We start from the raw sequence: 20215 nt of genomic DNA, 5'->3' as shown, positions 1-20215 counted from the left end.
ACAGACTGGCTCCAATTTGGCAAAGGAGTGCAACAAGGCTGTACGCTCTCCTCTTATTTATTCAACCTATAGGCCAAACGTGTATTAAGGGAAGTTGGATTGGAAGAAGATTAGCGTGGTTTTAAAACTGGAGGAAGAAACATCAGTAATCTGCGCTATGCTGTTGACACCACCCTGACTGCCAAAAATGCAAAGGATCTGCAAGCTCTAGTAATAAAAGTCAAGGAACACAGTGAAAAAATAGGACTAAAATTAAATATAAAGAAGACCAAGCTAATAACAACAGATATAACAACCAGCCTTAGAACTGACAGTGAAGATATTGAAGTGGTAAACAGCTTCTGCCTTTTAGGATCAGCCATAAACAGTAAAGGAAGAAGCAGCCAAGAAATACGCCACAGACAAGTACTCGGTAGAGCAGCCACGAAGGCCTTGGAGAAGATATCCAGATGCCAGGATGTGTCTGTACCTACAAAGATCAGAATCGTGCAAGCCATGGAATTCCCTGTGACCCTCTATGGAAGCCAAAGTTGGACTTTGAAGAAGCAGGATAGGAAGAGTATTGTCACTTTTGAACTTGGGTGTTGGAGAAGACTCCTGAGAATACCACGGACAGCCAAGAAGACCAACAAATTGATCCAACCCAGAGTTCTCCCTCGAGGCAGAAATGACTAGGCTTAAGTTATCCTACTTCGGACACATTATGGGAAGACCTAGCTCTCTGGGGAAGGCTCTGATGCTGGGAAAGGTGGAAGAAAGGAAGGAGAAGAAGAGGATGAACACAGCAAGGTGGATGGACTCAGTTACAGCACCATTGGAAGATCTGAAGGACCAAGTTGAGGACAGGTTGTTATGGGGAAAATCTATGTAGTCGGTAAGAGCTGACAACAATTTGATGGCGCATAATCAAAATCTGCCTTTGCAAATTTGTCCTTGCCACTTGCATCATTTCATTTCTTGTTCTTACTGGCAAAAGATTTTTAGGGCAGGCTAGGGTTTGCCATTTCAGATGCTTCATCTGGTGTCCAGGGGAATCACTGCTGCTCATCTCCACTGACCAGTCCAGCTGTCCCCTTTCAGCCGCTATCATCATCATCATCATCATACCAGTTTATATAGCTGATAGCTGCCCATCTCACCACAGGCGACTCTGGGCAACGTACAACAAAGCTAAAAATAATCAATACATTAAAAATATATAAAGCAAAATAAAACCAAGAGAATAAAAAGATGTTAAAAATAAGTGCTGGGGACCACTGTCCTTGCTCTGTGTTACGTGGTAGGAGACTTCAGAGACAACCATTTCAGATGAACTGAGCTTGTCGGCTCACATTAGCGCTTGAAGGTCCAGATCTCCGCGGTCACTTGTGTTGTCCTGCCATCATAAATACAGGATTAAACAAAATCAGACCTCCTCTGGGAAATGCTTTATGTACAGATCTAGCTGTAAGAGTTTGTGCAAAGGGAAACTTTAGGAGTGTCACTGGAAATCCTTGTGGTGGCTGCAGCCCCCCTGATTGAGGAGCCTAGCTTAGACCAAAAATGGGGTTTTAAAGAACAGTCTGAATACTGTATAAGTATAATAAGATTTTTAGTTCCCCTTGTAGTTAAATTTCAGAGAATCTCCCAAGTCACGTGAAGGACGTTTAGGGCCTTTCTTCCTCATTCTGCCCTTAGGCCTCCTCCCTGTTCTCTTTCTGCCCAGCCCAGCCCAGGCTCAGGGGTTCCTGCCAGCAGGCTTGGCGTGGAGGGCGTTTAAAGGCCCCTTGGGAGACCAGACCTGCAGGGGATTGGAGGAGAATGGCAGCTCTAGGCTGTTCCTGGGTGGAAGGGCAAACTGAGTTGATTTCATCAGGTACAGCACCATTGTTTAATTGGAGATAAACATGGTTTGAAACCTTACTGCCTCCACACTGACTTACATACTAGAATTCGTACGTATATCTCCTTTCTACTGGCTCTTTTGCCAGCCTGAAGTCTTAAGGGGAGGAAAGACCATATTCCATCTCTCATTTATTCAGAGCATTACAAAGAGTTAAAAGGTTATTCAACAATAGTGTTGTGTGAGTACATAAGATAGGGTATCAGTTGTTTCCGTCTTGAGGTGCAGCGGACTCTGCTGATGAAAGTGGTCATTTCCTTCTCCCCGAGGGCCGTCAGCATCTCTTTTCCTTTCCCTCTTTTCTGCTGTGTCTTCTGCATCTCAACCGTCTACCCAAGTTCAATTAGCTTCCCTTCTGTGGAGAAAGAGGAATCCAGTGAACCCTGCGCCAGGCTTAGTCAAACGGTGTGCCTGGGCCTTTTTTGAACTGGAGGTGTATTTTGGTTTACAAAGATGGCAGTTGGCACAGAGAAACCAAGGCCGTGGTGACTTTTATGCTTCTTTACTCTGCACGTGGCTGCGTGGCCTTCAGGAAAGGGATTAAATCCTGGCTCTGCCAGAAGGCCTGGGGGCCGAGGGGGGCCTGCACCTGTGGAGATGGCTGGTGGGGTGATGGGTTTGTCCCCCCCCCCAGCATCTTGCAGGCTTTTAGGGCTAAAAATTATAGGAGGTTTTTAGGGCATTTTTAATATATGTTTTTAAATTATTTATAGATTTTATCCATGGTTGGAGGGACTTGTGTTTTTTCTTTTTTATTATTGTGAGCTGCCGAGAGTCACCCGTTGGGGGAGATGGGCGGCATACAAGTTTGATGATGATAATAATAATAATAATAATACAGCCAAACTATTTACAATAGGTGTTTACAACTCAGTCCCGGCTTTTCCCTGATGTTGGGTTTCCCCTTTAGTCTCTCCCTTCTAACTCTCCCCCTAAATGCTTAGCCTTCTCCCCCTTCGCTCTGTCCCCCTCTCCATTTCTGGGTTCGTCAAGAGAGAGTAAAAAGCATGTGCTGGATTTATGACTCGGCACGCTCAGCACCGCTCATCTCCTTTCCTTGCATCTGCTCAGCCGATCACCATCTTCATCGTCCTGCCCCAGAAACCAGGGCTTTGCCAAAGACACCCATCTCCCTCCTTCCGGTCTTGGTCTTGGGTGAAGATGCCGTTTCTCTGGGACTTCACTTCCCTGTGGACTTTTCTTCTCCCTCTCCAACTGGGAACCGACAGCTGCTGTACACACTCATGCAACTTTACGCTCCCTTTTACATGGTCTTTTTCTCCCCGTGTCTTCTCTCTCACTCTCTCTCTTTCTCCAATTTCGAGCCAGACCAGCAGCCTATTTCCCAGCAGTGGAGGAGGCGGCTTTCCCACTGGGGCACTAGTCCCCAACACCTGTATACCAGGCTGGACCTACGGGGTTGCTGTCTCTGCATCTTCCCACAACCACCCTGGCTAGCAGCCAGGACAGCACATCAGCCCACGTGTCCATACAGCTGCACATCAAGGCCAGAACTGAGCTGCGTCTCCCCTTTTGCTCCCCTCATTTGTTGACTTGCGCCGGGGTCCCGGAGGAGAGTTGCAACGATCAGGGTTGGCTTGTTTCCTCTCCTCCTGCTGTAGCAAAAGGTACTCCAGACAGTCAGACCAAAGAAAAGGCTTCAGAGTCCCATCCAGGGTTGGTAGGGGACGCAGTAAAGTTTCCCCCGGGTCAGTGGATGAAAGAGGAGGAGGAGGAAGCCTCCCTTTGGAGCGTGCTGCGTTTTGCTTTGCCTGCCTTCCTGTCCACTCTGCCCATCCGTGCCATCTACTTCAGGTCCTCCAAGTTGGGTCATTGAGCTTTGTCTTTGAGGAATTGACTCCAGATTGCCAGTTGTACTCAGATCTTTTCCCATTTTCCTAGGTGAGCAACTATCTTTCAGAAAAGTTGGTGCTGGCTATTGCTATGGAGATATGGCTCCTTTGCTCCTCCATCACTGTACCAAAATTCTCTAACCAAAGGCTGCTGGGTCTGTTTATGTTTTTCAGTTAGTTACACACGCCCTGTGATTGTCCTGGGCCCTATGAAAGACCGCATCAATGATGACCTCATCTCTGAATTTCCTGACAAGTTTGGATCTTGTGTTCCACGTATGTATGCCACCTGAGGAGTGAGGGATTGAGATGTTGGTGATGGAATGCGTGTGGGCACTGGGGCTGTTTGCTGGTGGTGGTTGCTGTTACCATCCTCATGATTAGAAAGCTGGATGGCTGATATTTATAGGTATTTTCAATACGGCTATTTATGGTGTATTGCTTTTGTAAACCACTTTGAGCTTGATTGGAGTGGCATCAAAGCACATGTAGATTAGGGTTAGGGTTAGTTTTGTGCAATCAGTTTTTTTCTTCCAGTATTTAAGAAGTTTTGGATAGTTTAGTTCCTCATGAATCAATCATCACAGTTTGTAACCATGGTTTATGTCTTAGCATGCTGTACAGGCAGTCCTTGGTTAATGACCACTTGTTTAGCAACCATTCAAAGTTACGATGGAGCTGAAGAAGTACTTACGAGTAGTCCTCAAAGTTCTGATCATCCCAGTACCCCCAGTCATGTGACTGCAATCTGGGAGCTTGGCAACCAACTCGCACTTATCCTGCGGTCATATGATTACCATTTGCGATCTTCCCTGTTGGCTTCCCAGAAGCAACCAGTACCATGAATCGCACCCAGAAGCAAACTGACAACCAGTGCTGCCCGTGTTACATGAACATACCAAGACATGGCCATCATTGCCCACACTGCTACATTCTGGACCAGCTGAAGCTTCTGGATAGTCTTCAAGGGCAGGCCCATTTAGAGTGCGTTGCAGTAGTCAAGCTGTGAGGTGGCCAGAGCATGAGTGACTGTCTGAAGGTCCCCCGATCTAAGGGCACAAGTGGTACACCAGATGAAGCTCAGCAAAGGCCTGCCTAGCCACAGCTGCCATCAAGCAGGAGCTTTGAGTCCTGGAAGACCCCCAAATTGCACACCACCCTTGAATGAGGAAGTGCAGCCCTATCCAAAGTCGAAGTTGGAATATTCCCAGATCTGGGTGATCCAAATACCCACAGCACTCAGTCCTGTAGGATTGAGTTGGAGATGGTTCTTCCCCATCCAAACTTGCACAGCCTCTATGGGTTGGGACAGAATCTGGACAGCCTCACTTGGCTGTCTTGGAGTCAAATGATACAATTGGGTATCATCAGCATACTGACGATACCAAACCCCAAACCAGTGGATGACCTCACCCAATGGTTTCACATAGATGTTGAAAAGGAGGGGAGAGAGAAGAACCCTGCAGCACCAGACAAAGGAAGGACCTCTCCCTCCCAACCAACACCAACTGGAACCAGCCCCAGAGAAAGGAGGAGAACCACTGTAATGCGGTGTCCCCAGTCCCCAACCCATGCAGCCAGCTCAGAAGGATACTGTGGTCAGCGGTATGAAAAGCTGCTGAGAGATCAAGGAGTGTAAGGATGGATGCCGCACCGTCATCCCAACTCCGCCACGGGTCATCAATAAGCACGACCAAAACTGTCTCAGTACTGACTCCTGGCCTGAAACGGGTCTATATACAGGTAGTCCTTGTTTAGCAACCATAATTGGGACCAGCAACTTGATTGTTAAGTGAAGCGGTCACTAAGTGAAAAATCATGTGACCGTGATTGTGCTTATGACTTTACACAGGACAATGCATACTAACTGTAATGGTAAACACGTGACTGAGACAGATGCTGCAAAGGTCATAAATGCTGGCATAGTTCACAAAGTTACTTTTCATCACTATCATGACTGAATGGTTGCTGTCCGAGGCAGTCGCTAAACAAGGACTACCTATAATCCGTTTCCTCCAGGGTTCTCATCAGCTGCAAACCAACTACCTTCTCAACAACCTTCCCCGGAAAGGGAAGGTTGGAGACTGGTCAACAGTTATTGAAGACCACTGGATCAAAGAACGGCCTCTTTGAGCCACCACCTCTTTCAAGGCTGAGGGCACCACCCCCTCTGTCAAAGAGGCTGACACTACAGCATGGACCCAACCGTGGTCCATCTCCCTGGCCGCTTTCATGACCCAGGAGGGGCTCCGATCCAGTAAATAGATGGCCGAGCTGAGAGCACAGAGAGCCCTGCCTACTTCCTCGGGAGTCACCGGCTGAAACTCATCCCAGATCACACCACCAGACTGTACCGTAATGCTTTTTGTTGCAGTAACTTCCACTTCCTCTTATGGCCACTTTCCATTCATTCTTTTAGATCGATCCATAGGACTTGTTATCTGATTAGAACCCATGTTCTTCCTACCCCTCTGCGGTGCTTTTGTTCCTCTTGGTATCCTTGCACCCAGACATGGTGGGGCATGGGCCCAAAGGTAAGCAGGCAGCTGGGGGGTTCTCGGGAGGCGTATTCCCTTGAGGATGGAGCTCCTATGGAGAAAGCTGCTCAGAAACATGCACCTGCCAGATTTCATCCTGCAGTGTTTGGAACAGGCTTTCTAAGGACATCTCCAGAACTGGTAGAAGTCTCTCTTCCCGTTCCCCCGCCCCAACAGAAATGGCTCTCAAAGCCTGGTCCTTTTGGGGAAGGGCAGCTGGATACATAAATCACTCACTGATTTCACACAACACGCTATCTAGACTAATATTTTCAGTGAGAATGTTTTGTGGCTGAACAGTTTCAGGACGTGTTGGGATTTTGAGGATACTGACAAGCTTCCTTAGAATTTAATCCTCCTCTAGTCTGAGGCTAAAAGCGTCTTTCTTACATAAGAACATGATTTACTTATTTTATTTGATTTATATGGCCACCCATCTCGCCATGGTGACTCTGGGTGGCTAACAACCGTTAAACACACAACCCACAACAAAAGTGAAATACACAGCTGGCACAACCCAATTGAACCATGGTTACAGTGACCATCTCACAGGCTCCCTGTCTCAGCCCTTTGAGGTAGTCCGGACAGGAAACCCAAGCCATGAGTCCTAACGCTACCTTTTTTGTCAGGTTACAGGAACCGAACCTGGCCAGTCTGAAAGGGCTTCCCCTCCCCTGCCTCTGCTTTCCAGAGAATAGCCAGGGTCCCTCCTGAGACGCCTTCCCAACCCACCCCACCCCTCCTTTGGACTCAGATTTCCCTTATCAGACCGTTCTCTGCGCTGCGGTTTTTCCTCCTGTCTCCCAAGGTTGTTCTCACAGATACACGCTGGCAGTCCGACCCCATGTCCAGGAACACAGCCACATCTTCGTGGCCCTGCAAAAGGCACACAGGGTCGGAGCCAGTCTGATCTCCAGAGGGGCTGGGGGGTGAAGTTCCACCGGGAGGTGCAACCACAGAACAGGCTCTCTTCCTGGGTCCTGCCAGAAGACGTTCCTTAATTGAGGTCAGGGCCCACAGCCTGCCTCCGCTGGGGGTGGAGATTACAAAGTAGGCAATCAAATCATGAATGCATTTGCCCTTCAAAGTGCAGCTTATCAAATCTGCCTGAAAAGTATAAGAAAGAATGCAGGAGTTTCCTTTTGGACTCCTCAAATGGCTTCTCTGGAAAGTTCTCTTCTAATACTTTTTTCTAAGCATTAAATAATGATGTTAATAATAGTTTATATTTCAGTAAACAATATGGAATATGATTCTTCTCCTTCATAGAATCATTGAGTTAGAAGGGACCTAAGAGGTCACCAACCTCTTGCACATTGCAGGATTCACAATCCCCGATAGATGACTATCCTGCCCCCGTTGGAAGACCCCAGGGAAAGAAGGAGAAGAAACCCCTCTATGCAGTAACCTGTTCCCCTGACAGCTCTTACTGTCAAGAGGTTATTCTTCATGTCTCATCTGTATCTGCATCCTTAACCCTAATCCTTGGCCATAATTTTCCCAAGACCTGAAATGGATGTTTAACATTGCAGCCATTATTAAAAAGGCACAGCAAAGGATGTTTTTCCTGCGGCAACTTAGGAAGTTTAAATTATCCCAGGAGCTCTTGGTACAGTTTTACAGGGGAACCATTGAGTCTGTTCTCTGTTCCTCTGGTTTGATTCTGCAACCAAACAGGACAGACTCAGACTCCAATGGATAGTTAAGTCTGCAGAAAGGATAACTGCAACCCCCCTGCCTTCTATAGAAGAACTATATACTGTGAGGGTCAAAAGGAGGGCAGAGAGGATATCTGCAGACTCTTCTCATCCTGGATATAATCTGTTCCAACTTTTTCCTTCAGGACAGCGCTACAGAGCTCCATATGTTAAAACATCTAGACATCGGAATAGTTTTTTCCCTTGTGCCATTGCTCTGTTAAATACTATATGATTTGATATGTACTGGACAGTGGCTTCTTCTTTTGGAAAAGTTATTTTACTGGGCAGTGTTATTGTTATTAATTTTCTGTTGTTATCCAAACGCACTGTTGATCTTGCTGTTTGTCACCGAAGACAAATTCCTTGTATATATTTTATACTTGGTCATTAAAGTATTTGTATTGTATTTGTATTGTATTGTATAGTATTGTATTGTATAGTAATTAACCAGGTAGACCAGCCGGGCATCAGAAGGACCCCTTTGGCTTTCCTGCTAGAGCCAGTGTGTCATAAAGGGTTACTCTACCTGCCCCCTCCTTCTCTTGGCATCCTGTCAGCCTTTCTTCTGGGTGTTGAAATGTGTGTTGTTTTTAAACCTCTTTTCACTGGGTCTGCTGTCCTGCTGCTTTGTAGCATGACTAGAAGATGGCATTGCCAGTGCACGTTGCTCTGCTCAAGAACTGCTTTCTCCACCTTCTCTCCCTCTCTCTCTCGGTAAAGATACGACCCGACCAAAGCGAGATTATGAGGTGGATGGACGAGATTACCACTTTGTTATGTCCCGAGAACAAATGGAAAAAGATATTCAGGATCACAGGTTCATTGAAGCTGGCCAATACAACAACCACCTCTATGGGACAAGCGTCCGGTCTGTGAGGGAGGTAGCTGAGAAGGTAAACATCCTGCTCCACTTCCAAAGTGGCCTGTCCACACCATGTAAATTGAGACATGGGCAGCATTTTGCCCTGGCTGGTGGTGGACAGTGGCAGCGGGCGACTTTTGCTCATTAGGCATCCCTCCACACCCTCCTTGCTCCTCTTTGAGCAGCCTTTCCTTCTCTACATCAGGGCAAGCACTGCATTCTTGATGTTTCTGGAAATGCAATCAAGAGGCTCCAGATAGCCCAGCTGCACCCCGTGTCCATCTTCATCAAGCCTAAATCGGTGGAAAATATCATGTGAGTACTTGTCCTGGGTGTGCCTTTCTGCCCCTCTGTGTGACAGGACCCTGGTTGCCTGTGGCACCTTGAGGATGACCCTCACGATACTTCCAAGGCCCTGGAGCCAGTGCTGGGCGCGGTCTGTGAGATCCAGGCCCTGCTGCCTCCTGAGCTGAATAGGCCGCCTTGCATGCATTTTACATAGCATTCACAATGCCTGCGACACAGTTCTGCAAAGTTATTAAAATGATGTGAGACGGCAACCTATGGAGGTTGAGATCGGATGAACCGTGAGGAGTGGGGAACTCGTCACCCCACACACACACACACACAGACACGCACCCTTGCTGCCTAACAGAAGGAATCCCTGCCTGTTTTGCTTCCACAGGCCTCCAGGTTTGCCTGTTTTTTCAGGCATTTGTGGTTATTTTCAGTACAAGATGCTAAATATGTTTTGTCTGGATAGTTTACCTAGTGTCGTTACTTTGTCAATAACACTAATGACTTTGAAATATCTGCTAATTTAGGGAAATGAATAAGCGATTAACGGATGAGCAAGCTCGAAAAACATTTGAAAGAGCCATGAAGCTGGAGCAAGAATTTACAGAACACTTTACAGGTTGGAGCATCCTTCTGTTCCATATTTGATGCCAACACTGTTAACGTTAATTTTTTTGTTGTTGTGAAGGGTAGTCCTAGAATAACCCAGGACCACCAGCCAGAAAGTTCTCTCTACAAGAACCTTAAAGACTGTGGCAAGAATTGTTTGTTTGTTTGTTTGTTTGTTTATTTATTTATTTATTTGGACTGAGAGCCAGCCTCTTCCATGATCTTTGAAGTAACCCACACACCCAGGAATCTCTTCTGTTGTTACCATCAAACCAAATTTAAAGTAACTGGTGCTTTAGCACATCGTTCAGTTTGCCTTTCATAGTGTGAGAGAAGCTCCCAGACTTGGCTGCATGCGGTAGGCTCTGTTGTTGGAGGCTCTAGTTAGGGATGGGGGGCTGGTTGGTCATCATTTGCAGCATGCGATTTGGCAGAGAGAGGCCATCATAATGGGTGGGGGGCTGTCCAAAAGGCTCCCACATAGTCATCTCAGGGATGAATCTAGAAGGTGAAGGCCCGTTTGTGAGCAGTCTTTATGGGAAGCGATACATTGAGGAACAGAGGACTGGAATAGTGGGGCATAAGCATTTCAATAGAGCAGGGACCACCAGAATAAGGTGGTTGCAAGGACTCTGCAGAAACAAGGGAAAGAGCAGAATTAGGTCCTCAAGAGCTGTCTTTTTTGCTTCTCTACAGCTATTGTGCAAGGTGACACTTTGGAAGAGATTTACAATCATGTCAAACAAGTAATTGAGGAGCACTCAAGCCCCATCATTTGGGTGCCAGCCAAGGAGAAGCTCTGAAAGTCACCAGAGTCCAGGGGTCGGCCTCTGCCAGGCCAGGCCGTCTGTGCTTCCCACATCCTGGCGGCTCTTCTTCTGGGATCCTCTGGAGCTGCTCTGCTCCGAAGACGACGTACAAAGTCCCTTTTTGGTTTCAACTTTTTGCAAGCTGCTGGTTGAGCGCTCTTTTCTCAAGGATCAAAGAACTCTTTCTACTCCTGTGGATAGAAATGGAGAATAATGTGGTTAAAATTCCTTAATGTTTAAGGGAAAATGTCCTTCAGAGATTTTGAGAAAACAAAGCTTTTTATGCAGCCTTTTAACAATTTTGTAATAAGATGAAAGAAAAGTGGTCTTAATGTAAAATTGTGAGCAATTTTGCACGCTCGAGTTTGCTAGCATGGTTTCATCCAAGAGATTTGGGTTTAAGAGTTAGTTTCACAGTTTCTGTAACAAATATATTTTTTCTGTCAGTTTAGTAAGAAACTTTTTTCAAAATCAAAGCTAACGTATTCTTAACTGGCATTATTTGAAGAGGAAAAACTAATTTTCATAATTTCATAAGAAAATCTTTATAGCCTTGTTGTTGTTGTTATTATTATTATTTTGCTGTTGCTCTCACAGGGTGAAATTTTCTCCTGTTTTTAAACTAGAACCTACAAGACTACTTGGAATGTCTTACAGACGTTAATAGATAACAGTGCATTTCCAAATTTTAGGTGCTTAAAAACCTTGGACTTCATTTAAGAATTATGGATTTTACTCTGAAAATATTTTAAAGGCAATTATAATTATAATGGTCATAAGAGTCCTCAGTATCTAAAAATATAAATACATTCTTAGCCAGATTTTAATGAATATTTTACCCATAATTGCTTATTTTGTTATAATGAAACTATATACATACATACATACATACATACATATATATATTAAACTTTCCTTAATTAAAGTCTAAGTGTGAGAACTGTTTTCTTTAAAAAGCTCCACAGCAAAATACATATTATTTCACACTAGTTTTGAGAATCCCCTGTAGAAAAGATTGATTATAAGCAATTAGGTTATTGACAGGTTCCTGTCCCTCCTCTGAGCGGGGACGGGATGGGCTTCCGAACACAAGGAGCAGCGCACCCCGCCCCATCCCTCGGGAAAGTGGGGACGGACTCCAGCTGACTCCGTTCAGTCCCTGGAGGCAAGGTTGGTGCAATTTCCCTTTGACTGTGAACAGCCCTTATTGGCGGCCACTCAGTTCTTCAGAAATAAATAGTTTAATTGTGTGAGTTGCAGGGTGTATCACTATTTCATCATGGAGAGAAGATTAAGAATTGGGTTTTCAGTCAGAACTCTGGAAATAAGACAGAATTGAAACTCTTGCCAACAGCACCTGAGCTAGTTAAGTTTATCCTAGTGTAAAAGTATTTTGATGTATTGTACACATTTTTCAAACTACAGATTTTAAGGAGAATTGACTTCCAGCTGGAGAGACAGGTTTCATGTCACTATCCAAAACTTTCCTGTTATAGCCATGCATTACCAGTACACCTCACTTGTATTTTTCTCCCCATTCAGTTTAGAATACCTAAAAATATCCACAGAAGCTAGAAAAATGGACCTTGCACTCAAACTGACAACTGTTACTATTTGGGAAGATTAAAGAAAGGTTGGCTGAATTTTCAAAAGGAGAAAAGATAAGCCTGTGGGCTTCTTTGTGAATGTTTTGGGGCCCCTGATGGGAACATTTGGTTCCTGTAAAACTAGTTCTTGTGTCCCTGGCCAAAAGACTTCAGCAGTGGCTGGTGCCTCCAGACCTCACGGTAGAGTCCAACAGGGATGCCCCCAGATGCCAAAGAGAGCCGAGGTGGTATGGCAGGGGCAATAGAGGCAGGCCCGGAAGGGGCAGCCGGTGATATCCAGAAGGCCAGAAACGGCAGGGCTAGAGAAAGGCACTTAACCTGCCTTATGCTGAGCTGGTTACTCAGGTCCTGTGTGTCCCTTTGCAACAGGGAAAGGCAGTCTTTTTGAGCCAGGGACTCTGGGAATCTCGCAAGATTGTCACAAAATAGTATGTGACACAAGATTTACAGCCCTAAAAATTAGACTTTCTGAACCTCTCCAGTTACTAACTGGTCAAGGCATCATCATCTTCAGGAGCAGCTATTTTTGAAGATGCCTTGGCGCACAGGACTGGATTTCCTTGACTGTTTTTGGACTTTTTAAATGAAGGCAAATAATGTGAGTGGCTTTCTCGGTGGTAACCAGCACCTTGAAATGCACCCAGAAGGCGGCACAGGCTGTGCAGCAGTGGCGCGGCACAGGCGAACGTGGGAGCACCCAAGACTGTCCTCCGAGTGCTAAACAGGCCAATGTTTCCAAAGTCAAACTAAATACAAAAGAGTAAAATAGCTTCTTGATGGGTAGAGAAGAAATAACTCAATTTGTGATGCCTCTACTAATGGATTAAAATCCCACATCTTGTCCTGTCAACAAAATTGAAGGGAGAACCAAATTTACCAACGAAATGGTGCAATAATTTAAACCACCATAGCAAAGGCTTTTTCTGCCAAATACCTGATTGTGAATCAGGTATGTCCACTAGTAGTCTAATATAATCTGGTGTCTGATGTCCTTTTAGGTAACCAGGACGCATAATGAACACAGGATGATCTAATAAAGGTGATACACTTTGAACAGAGTGCCTTTGGTGGATGGCCAGCCATATGCACCAATAGGATTAAGCTGCATTTTAGCAGACATAAAATCCTTTAAAAGTTCTGGTGAAGCTTGCCTTGTATAATTATTCAAAAATGTCAAATTTCTACAATCTACATAGCTAACAAATTATGCTCCAAGAAAGAAGGTCTTGCCATGAGCTAGAACTCGAGTTATTCGAAGCCAGACCACAATCGACAAAAGGAGCCAGACCTACGTAAAGTCTCCAGCCCTAACGAGCTGACCAGCCAACCTAGGTGAGCTAAGCGTCTGTGTTAGGGCCGTCTGCCACGGGGCCTGAGGGGGCCAAAGTGGTGGGTACGATTGCAGATTGCAGCCCCACCCCTGTGTACATGGGTACGATATCGAAGCGCGTACGCAGGGCAGATTGAGATCCATGGCTGTGCCCGCATTTTGCCCGTCTCCCTCGCCCCCACTGGAAGCTGCCCTGATCTGGATCTTTTACAGGACCGTTAATAAAGGATCTCCCATTGTTACTTACGGATACTTTTAACATCGAAACTCTCTCTCCAAAATACTTCTTCCTTGTTCCATAATTTTAGTAGAGCTAATTATCAGGGTTGCTGCCTTCCGGCAGATTTAGGGTTACCATCAGTGCACGTTTCCTTAAAACTCTGCTGCTGCTCGACGCCTGCGGCCTTTCAGAAAATGTGCTTAAGCAGCATTGGAAGGCTTTGGAGGGAGGATTGCATCTGTCTGTTCTTCCTAGACACATATCTGAGTAAACAATCTTCCTTTTTTAGGCTGGCAAGATATTTAAATTGTCTCGAAATTTAGAAATATCTTAACCTTTCCCCACTTTAACGTATTTCCAGCAGCTCTTTTTGAAGAGAAAAATTTAAAAGCCCTGTACGTATTAAGACTTGGCCCTTGTGGCATAGGGACCATATAATCTATTTTTAGTAAATTTTCCAGGCCTTTCAGATCCATTTAATATACAGAAGTTACTGTCTGACCAGGACAATTTTGTTTCTTTGATCATGGCAAAATTCTGTTTTATTGTTTATAAACTTGCTGAAAATTGATCAAGCTAACGGTATAATGGCATCTATTTTTAATTGTTTTATTTTGCATTTATTTTCTGGAATTCTGATCACTGACTATAGTAAATGTTGGTTTATGCCTCTGGGGAGAAGACTGAAGCAAAATTAGAGTTGAGGAGCTGTATCTTCTCCGCATCAGCTGTTTCTATCACCCTCTCCCTTTTTCCTTTTGCTAAGGATACAGCCAGAGATCCCCTTCTTGGTTGCTTTTAGCTTCCTGGAGAGAGCCAGAGGCAATCTTGGAGAAACTACGCAGAGACGGTTACGAAAACATGCTTTAAGTCCCAGCAGCAAAGAAAGCGTTAGACGAAACGCTGCCTGTGGTTTACAGGGGGAGGGAAAATGCAGTCAAGCTTTCAAGGTTCGGTCACTGTAATCTCTTGTGGAATTGGTGTCCTGGTCCGGCCTACCTTGAACGCCTGACTGCGTTTTCTCGCAGGGCATCTCAGCATCCACTCTGCCCTTCGGGGTCCTTCCCTCCTGCCTCCTGTTCTCCTGGAAAGAGTCTCTTTTCCTTCCCCCAAAGGCACCGTGTTTTTTCTTCTGGGGGACCCAAAATCTGGGTTCCAGCAGGACTGACTGCCCTCTAGGTCTCTTGCTCCTGCTGGCCAATCCTGAAGACAGGGCAGTTCTCTCCCTTAGAAAGAACTGCCGCCTCTGTCTGCCTCCTTTTTTGATCATTCTCCTGATCTAGCAATACCCTTCTTTAATGCCCCTGATGCGTGCTTTGAGTTGGCTACAATTCTTCTATAATAAACCAACAACCTGCTTTCAGTTTGCACGAATTGAAAGCTGCCCCTCTAGCATTCCTGCCGCCCCCAACCGCCGAGAAACATGTTGGATGGGCCTGACCCTGCTGGGCCTCAGCAAGGCCTTCTTCCGCCCAGCGCTGGGGCTGGGATGTTGGGTAAGCAGCCCAACCCAGCGTACTTTCAGTGAGATGTTCTCAGCTGGTTCTGGCCTGTTTCATGTTGTGTCTTGTGTTCCTGTTGTGAGAAGGCAGGGAGAAGTGAGGGCCTCAAACGAACCATGTTTGCTAGGGGAGAGCGCTGTGCACCATGGGGCAGCCTTGGGGGGACGGCAGGAGGGAGGATGGGCAGAAGGCACACTCGCACCAGAGTGGAGAGGGACGGCAGGAGGGAGGAAAGACTGCAGGCAAGAGGCACGTTCGCACCAGAGTGAAGAGAAACGGCAGGGGCGGCTGTCGGGTCAAGCGGGGATTGGAATGTGTATTGCGCTGATTGGATTCGGAAAGTGGAATGTCTGCGGTTTTGCGGTTAATTAGCTGCGCTCCGGGGCGGTAAAAAAGGTGAGATTGTGAGCCAAGCCCTCGTAGGAGGGGGAGGACAGATAGGGGGTATAAAAACCTGTCAGACCTTGCTTCGGGGTTCCTCCATTGCTGCGGGAGGGACCCACCTTTGCAAACGTGCCCAATAAAAACTTCTGTCTACTGGATAACCGAACCTGTGTCTGTCGTTTTCTGACAAAATTGGTGAGCCAGCCAGGAGTCCTCGACGTGGACCGGACTGTGGGGAACCGGTGAGTAATCGGCCGTAACACCCCGTTGAGGTGTCTCCCGTTTTCCCCGGAGTCGGGTCCAGGACGGGACTCCAATCGCCAGTCAGACAGAAGTAAAGAGGAAGTCGGCCGACGAGGGGACCTCCGGGAGGTCTGGTGAGTACAGCCTACCCATAATCTCGGGGAGATTAGCGTGGTTACGAGGCGTTGGACGCCGCAAGGGGACAGAAGAGTCCGGGACCTTCTGTAAGGTGGGAAACGTAGTCAGGAAGGATGGGTAAGGCGCAGAGTAAGAGTGTAAGGCCAGGGGCCAGTGGGAAAAACGCAGTAGGGGGAATCCCCACGGATTCTCCATTAGGACAATTGTTGCAACAATGGGAGACACCCTGGTTGTGTCCATTCACCAGGGGTCTGGAAAAACCGACCATGATAACTTTGTGCACTAAAGAATGGCCAAAATATCCACTAGTGGACCCCGAATTCCCCTACCATTGGGATACTCTTGGAATCCCCAGTAATTACTGGGTGACCCAACTAAAAAAAAAAAAAAACTACATTGTGGAGCATAAAATGTTAACACAGGAACCCTATGTGGAAGTCTGGTTCCATGTTCATTGGGAGGGGCCTCGACCCAAGTTAGCCAAAATTTTTGTCCAAAAAGAACAGGAAGATGAGGAGGACCTCTGGCTGACTGGACCTCAATGGGGGCCGCCACCTCCTCCTCCTCCTCCTCTTCCTACCGCTCCCCCTCCGGCGCCCCCACCCTATCCCGGGCTGCGGAAAGAGCTGGACCAGCTGAACCAAGACATTCAGAACTTGCCCTTTATTCTAAGGTCGGCCAGTGCCTTCCCCGTCCGGGAAGTCCCGAACGGAACGAACGCACAGGGGGTGACCGTCACCAGTTACGTAACGGTTCCCATCAAACCCAGTGAGTTGAGGGAATTAAAAAAAAAAAAAAAAAAGACCCTCCCTCGTATGCAAGAGAACGCCCATACCGCCGCCGAACAATTGGAACTTTTTCTCGGCCCGGTGGAATACTCCTGGGGGAACTGAATTACATTTTAGCCCACCTCTATACGCCAGAAGAGAGGGGCCAGATTTGGCGAGCTGCGCTCGGGGCTTGGGAGCAAAGGAATGCAAATGTCCCAAATGCCCCGGCCGCAGATACTAAATTCCCTCTGGCAGACCCAAATTGGGATCCCAATAATGCTGAACATCGGGAGAACATGAGAGGAGTTTCCCCTGTACGACTAGGGGGGTCATGGTTCCCCAACCGGGACCCACGGGGAACCCTTGGTAAACATCACGGTGGGTCCCACTGGCGAGGAACAGCAGTTCCTCGTGGACACCGGAGCCTCTCGAACATCGCTGTGCCAACCGATCCCAGGGATTGCGAAATCCCGGGGCACGTCGGTATCGGTGATGGGGGTGGGAGGCTCTCCGGTCAAGGCAGACGTACTGGAGGGAGTGAGACTGGAGTGGAATGGGAAGGAGGTAACTGCAGATGTGTTACTGATCCCACAGGCGAGAGTGAACTTGCTGGGAAGGGATCTAATGGGTAGTCTAGTAGTGGAGCTGTGGAATGTGGAACAGGCAGAAAGGATGTGTTTGTTGCGAGAGGCGGACGTGGAGGTTGTGAACCCTGAGGTATGGGCAGGGGAGGGGGGGGCGGGTCGGTTTCGCATCGCCCCAATTAGCATCCCCTTGAAACCAGGGGTGACGGGTTTGCGGCCAGCCCAATACCCGCTGTCCCGGGATGGGAGGCGTGGGCTGAAGCAACAACTGAGATGGACGGTGCTGCCCCAGGGGTACACCGAGAGCCCCCTCTTGTTTGGACAGGCATTGGAAGAGAAACTCCAGGGGTTCCGGGCCCCTGGGGGTTCTCGGGTGCTGCAGTATGTGGATGATTTGTTGGTGTCTGGAGAGAAGGAAGTAAAGGTGAGAGAAGACTCAGTGGCTTTATTGAACTGGTTGGCTGAGGAAGGATTGAAGGTGTCAAAAGGGAAGGTCCAATTTGTGGAAAGGGAGGTCAAGTATTTAGGACATGTACTCCGGAAGGGCGAGAAGTTGATTGATCCTTCTCGGATACAGGGGATAATGCAGTTGAAGCCCCTCATACTAAAACGGAGGTGCGGCGGTTTCTGGGTCTAGTAGGATATTGCCGGCTATGGATAGATGAGTACATGAGCAAGGCTCAGTTTCTGTATGAGAAGTTGAAAGGATCATCTGACAGGGTAGAATGGACAGACGGGGACACAGAGAAGTGGGGGGAATTACGAAGGAGCCTGGTGACGGCCCCGGCTCTGGCTCTACCGAACTTGGCCCCCCTTTCACCTATACGTTACAGCCCATGGGGGAACTGCCATTGGAGTGCTGACTCAGAGACGGGCTGGGAAATATCAACCAGTGGCCTTCCTGAGCAAAGCCCTAGAACCAGTGGTGAGGGGATGGCCGACTTGTGTGCAGGCAGTGGCTGCCGCTGCTGTGCTAGTGACAGAAGGGAAAAAACTCACTTTTGGGAGCCCCGTGATTGTCCATTCAACCCATCAGATCTTAAGTGTGCTTAGTCAGCAGGCGGCTGCTTGGATGACAGAAGGAAGGATGTTGAAATATGAGACAGTTCTCCGGATAAGTCCTGATGTGGTGGTAGGAACAGACAGGAATTTGAACCCAGCGGAGTTTCTTGCGGGGGAGCGGAAAGAATGGGAGCCGGCGGAGCACGAGTGCTCCACCCTGTTGCAGCTGCAAACAAAGACCCGGGAGGACCTGCAGGAGGTCCCGCTGGAGGAGGGTGAGGTCTGGTTTGTGGATGGGTCTAGCCGAGTAGAGCAGGGACAAAGGAAGTCAGGATATGCGATAGTGACGGCGGAGGGAGAGACAATAGAGAAGGGGGCACTACCAGCGGACTGGTCGGCTCAGCTGTGTGAAGTGCACGCTTTGAAACGGGCACTAGAGTTGGGAAAGGGAGTGTCCCTCACCGTCTACACAGACTCGCGATACGCCTGGGGAGTAGTGCACACTTTCGGGAAAATTTGGCTGGAACGGGGTTTACTCACAGCTGCTGGAAAGGGAAGGTTGCAGGGAGGAAGCAGGTCATTGGGTTACAATTGAGGGGACCCCAGTAGTGAGCCGTGCTGACATGAGGGGGATGGTGGAGAAACTGCACGAAGGGTCTCACTGGGGGTGCAGGCTTTGATAGACACTGTAAAGCCGTGGTACTGGAGCCTGGGGGTTCGATGGGAACTCCACACCCCTTGGCATCCTGACTCCAGTGGGAAAGTGGGAAGGGCCAACGGGGTGTTGAAGCAACATCTCACCAAACTGGGATTGGAAACAGGGCTACCTTGGACAAAGACACTTCCGGTTGCCCTGCTTCGAATGCGGACAGCCCCTCGCAAGGATGTGGGGGTCTCCCCATTCGAGCTGATGATGGGAAGACCTTTCCTGGCTCCAATGGGAGAGCCTATCCCCGAGCTAAAGGATGCCTTCCTGAGAAAGTATCTCTTGGTACTGTCACAATCTCTCTTGTCTCTAAGAAAACAGGGACTCCTCGCTCAACGGCCCCCTTGCTGAAAGACCAACACCCCCACAAGCCAGAGGATTGGGTCCTGATAAAGACGTGGAAGGATGAGAAGCTGAAGCCGTCTTGGGAGGGACCATACCAAGTTCTCCTGACAACTGAATCAGCGGTTCGGACCTGACAGGGGGTTGGACCCACTACCATCGGGTTAAGCGAGCTCCCGACCCCCGACCATGGACTGCCCAACCGGGAGACGGACTCAAAGTAAAACTTAAAAGGAACTGAACTAAGGCAGGGGAGGAGATGACCAACATAAAGGCGTAGAATTGGCACAGACAGCTTTGATCACTGGGGATGATCCCCGTGGGGGGATGTTCTATCATTTTGGGTCTTCTCCCATACCAAGACCCTGGACTAATCAAAGGCAAATGGCTCTAAATCTCTTGGGGATAACCAATGCAACTCAATGTGTATATTTCAACAATACCCAGAACCGTACCCCCATTGCCCTCAAAAGGTCCTGCTTTCACTTGTGGAGGGGTCTATAATATCCCTTACGCCTCAACCCCTCTATACCTACCTAAAGGTTTCTTTTTGTTATGTGGACATGAAGCTTACACCTATGTTCCAGCCTATAGTTCAGGGGCCCTTGTGCCATAGGGCGCCTGACCTCTCTATATGCCCTGCCTCCAATGCAAGCGCACCCATCAAAAGAAAAAAAGAAAAGGGAGCTGCCATCTGATTGTGAGAGTGATGTGACACTCTTGTCCAAAACAGAAGCCATGGCTCTGGCCCTCTCCTTAGTAGGGGTTCCTGCACTAAGCGGAAGAACTTATCTGGACCTAAGGAAGGTGGCCTGCCTCCTGGCTAAAAGTGTCAACC

At 47.8% G+C, this 20215-nt stretch overlaps 1 protein-coding gene across 12 annotated transcripts in view; it reads left to right on the top strand.

Moving 5' to 3' along the window:
* Positions 1-18924, top strand: part of DLG1 (discs large MAGUK scaffold protein 1) — a 159851-nt gene extending 140927 nt beyond the window's left edge. For 5 of the 12 annotated variants that reach the window (XM_088132471.1, XM_088132470.1, XM_088132469.1 and 2 more), the window contains 5 exons: positions 3910-4011; positions 8693-8865; positions 9040-9149; positions 9659-9750; positions 10437-18910. In XM_088132471.1, the coding sequence (XP_087988597.1) occupies positions 3910-4011; positions 8693-8865; positions 9040-9149; positions 9659-9750; positions 10437-10543 (584 nt within the window). In that variant the 3' untranslated portion in view covers positions 10544-18910. Of the gene's footprint in view, positions 1-3909; positions 4012-8692; positions 8866-9039; positions 9150-9658; positions 9751-10436 lie in introns of all 12 variants that reach the window. The other 7 variants (XM_088132472.1, XM_088132468.1, XM_088132467.1 and 4 more) reach the window with 4 other exon arrangements.
* The last annotated feature ends 1291 nt before the right edge of the window (positions 18925-20215 follow it).

The sequence above is a fragment of the Python bivittatus genome, unplaced genomic scaffold (genome assembly GCF_059951505.1).
Source record: "Python bivittatus isolate LINGU-HERP-01145 unplaced genomic scaffold, Pbiv_v1 ctg000980_np1212, whole genome shotgun sequence".
Lineage (NCBI taxonomy): Eukaryota > Metazoa > Chordata > Lepidosauria > Squamata > Pythonidae > Python > Python bivittatus.
The sequence above is the reverse complement of the archived record's forward strand: the minus strand, read 5'-3'. Positions and strand labels throughout refer to the sequence as shown.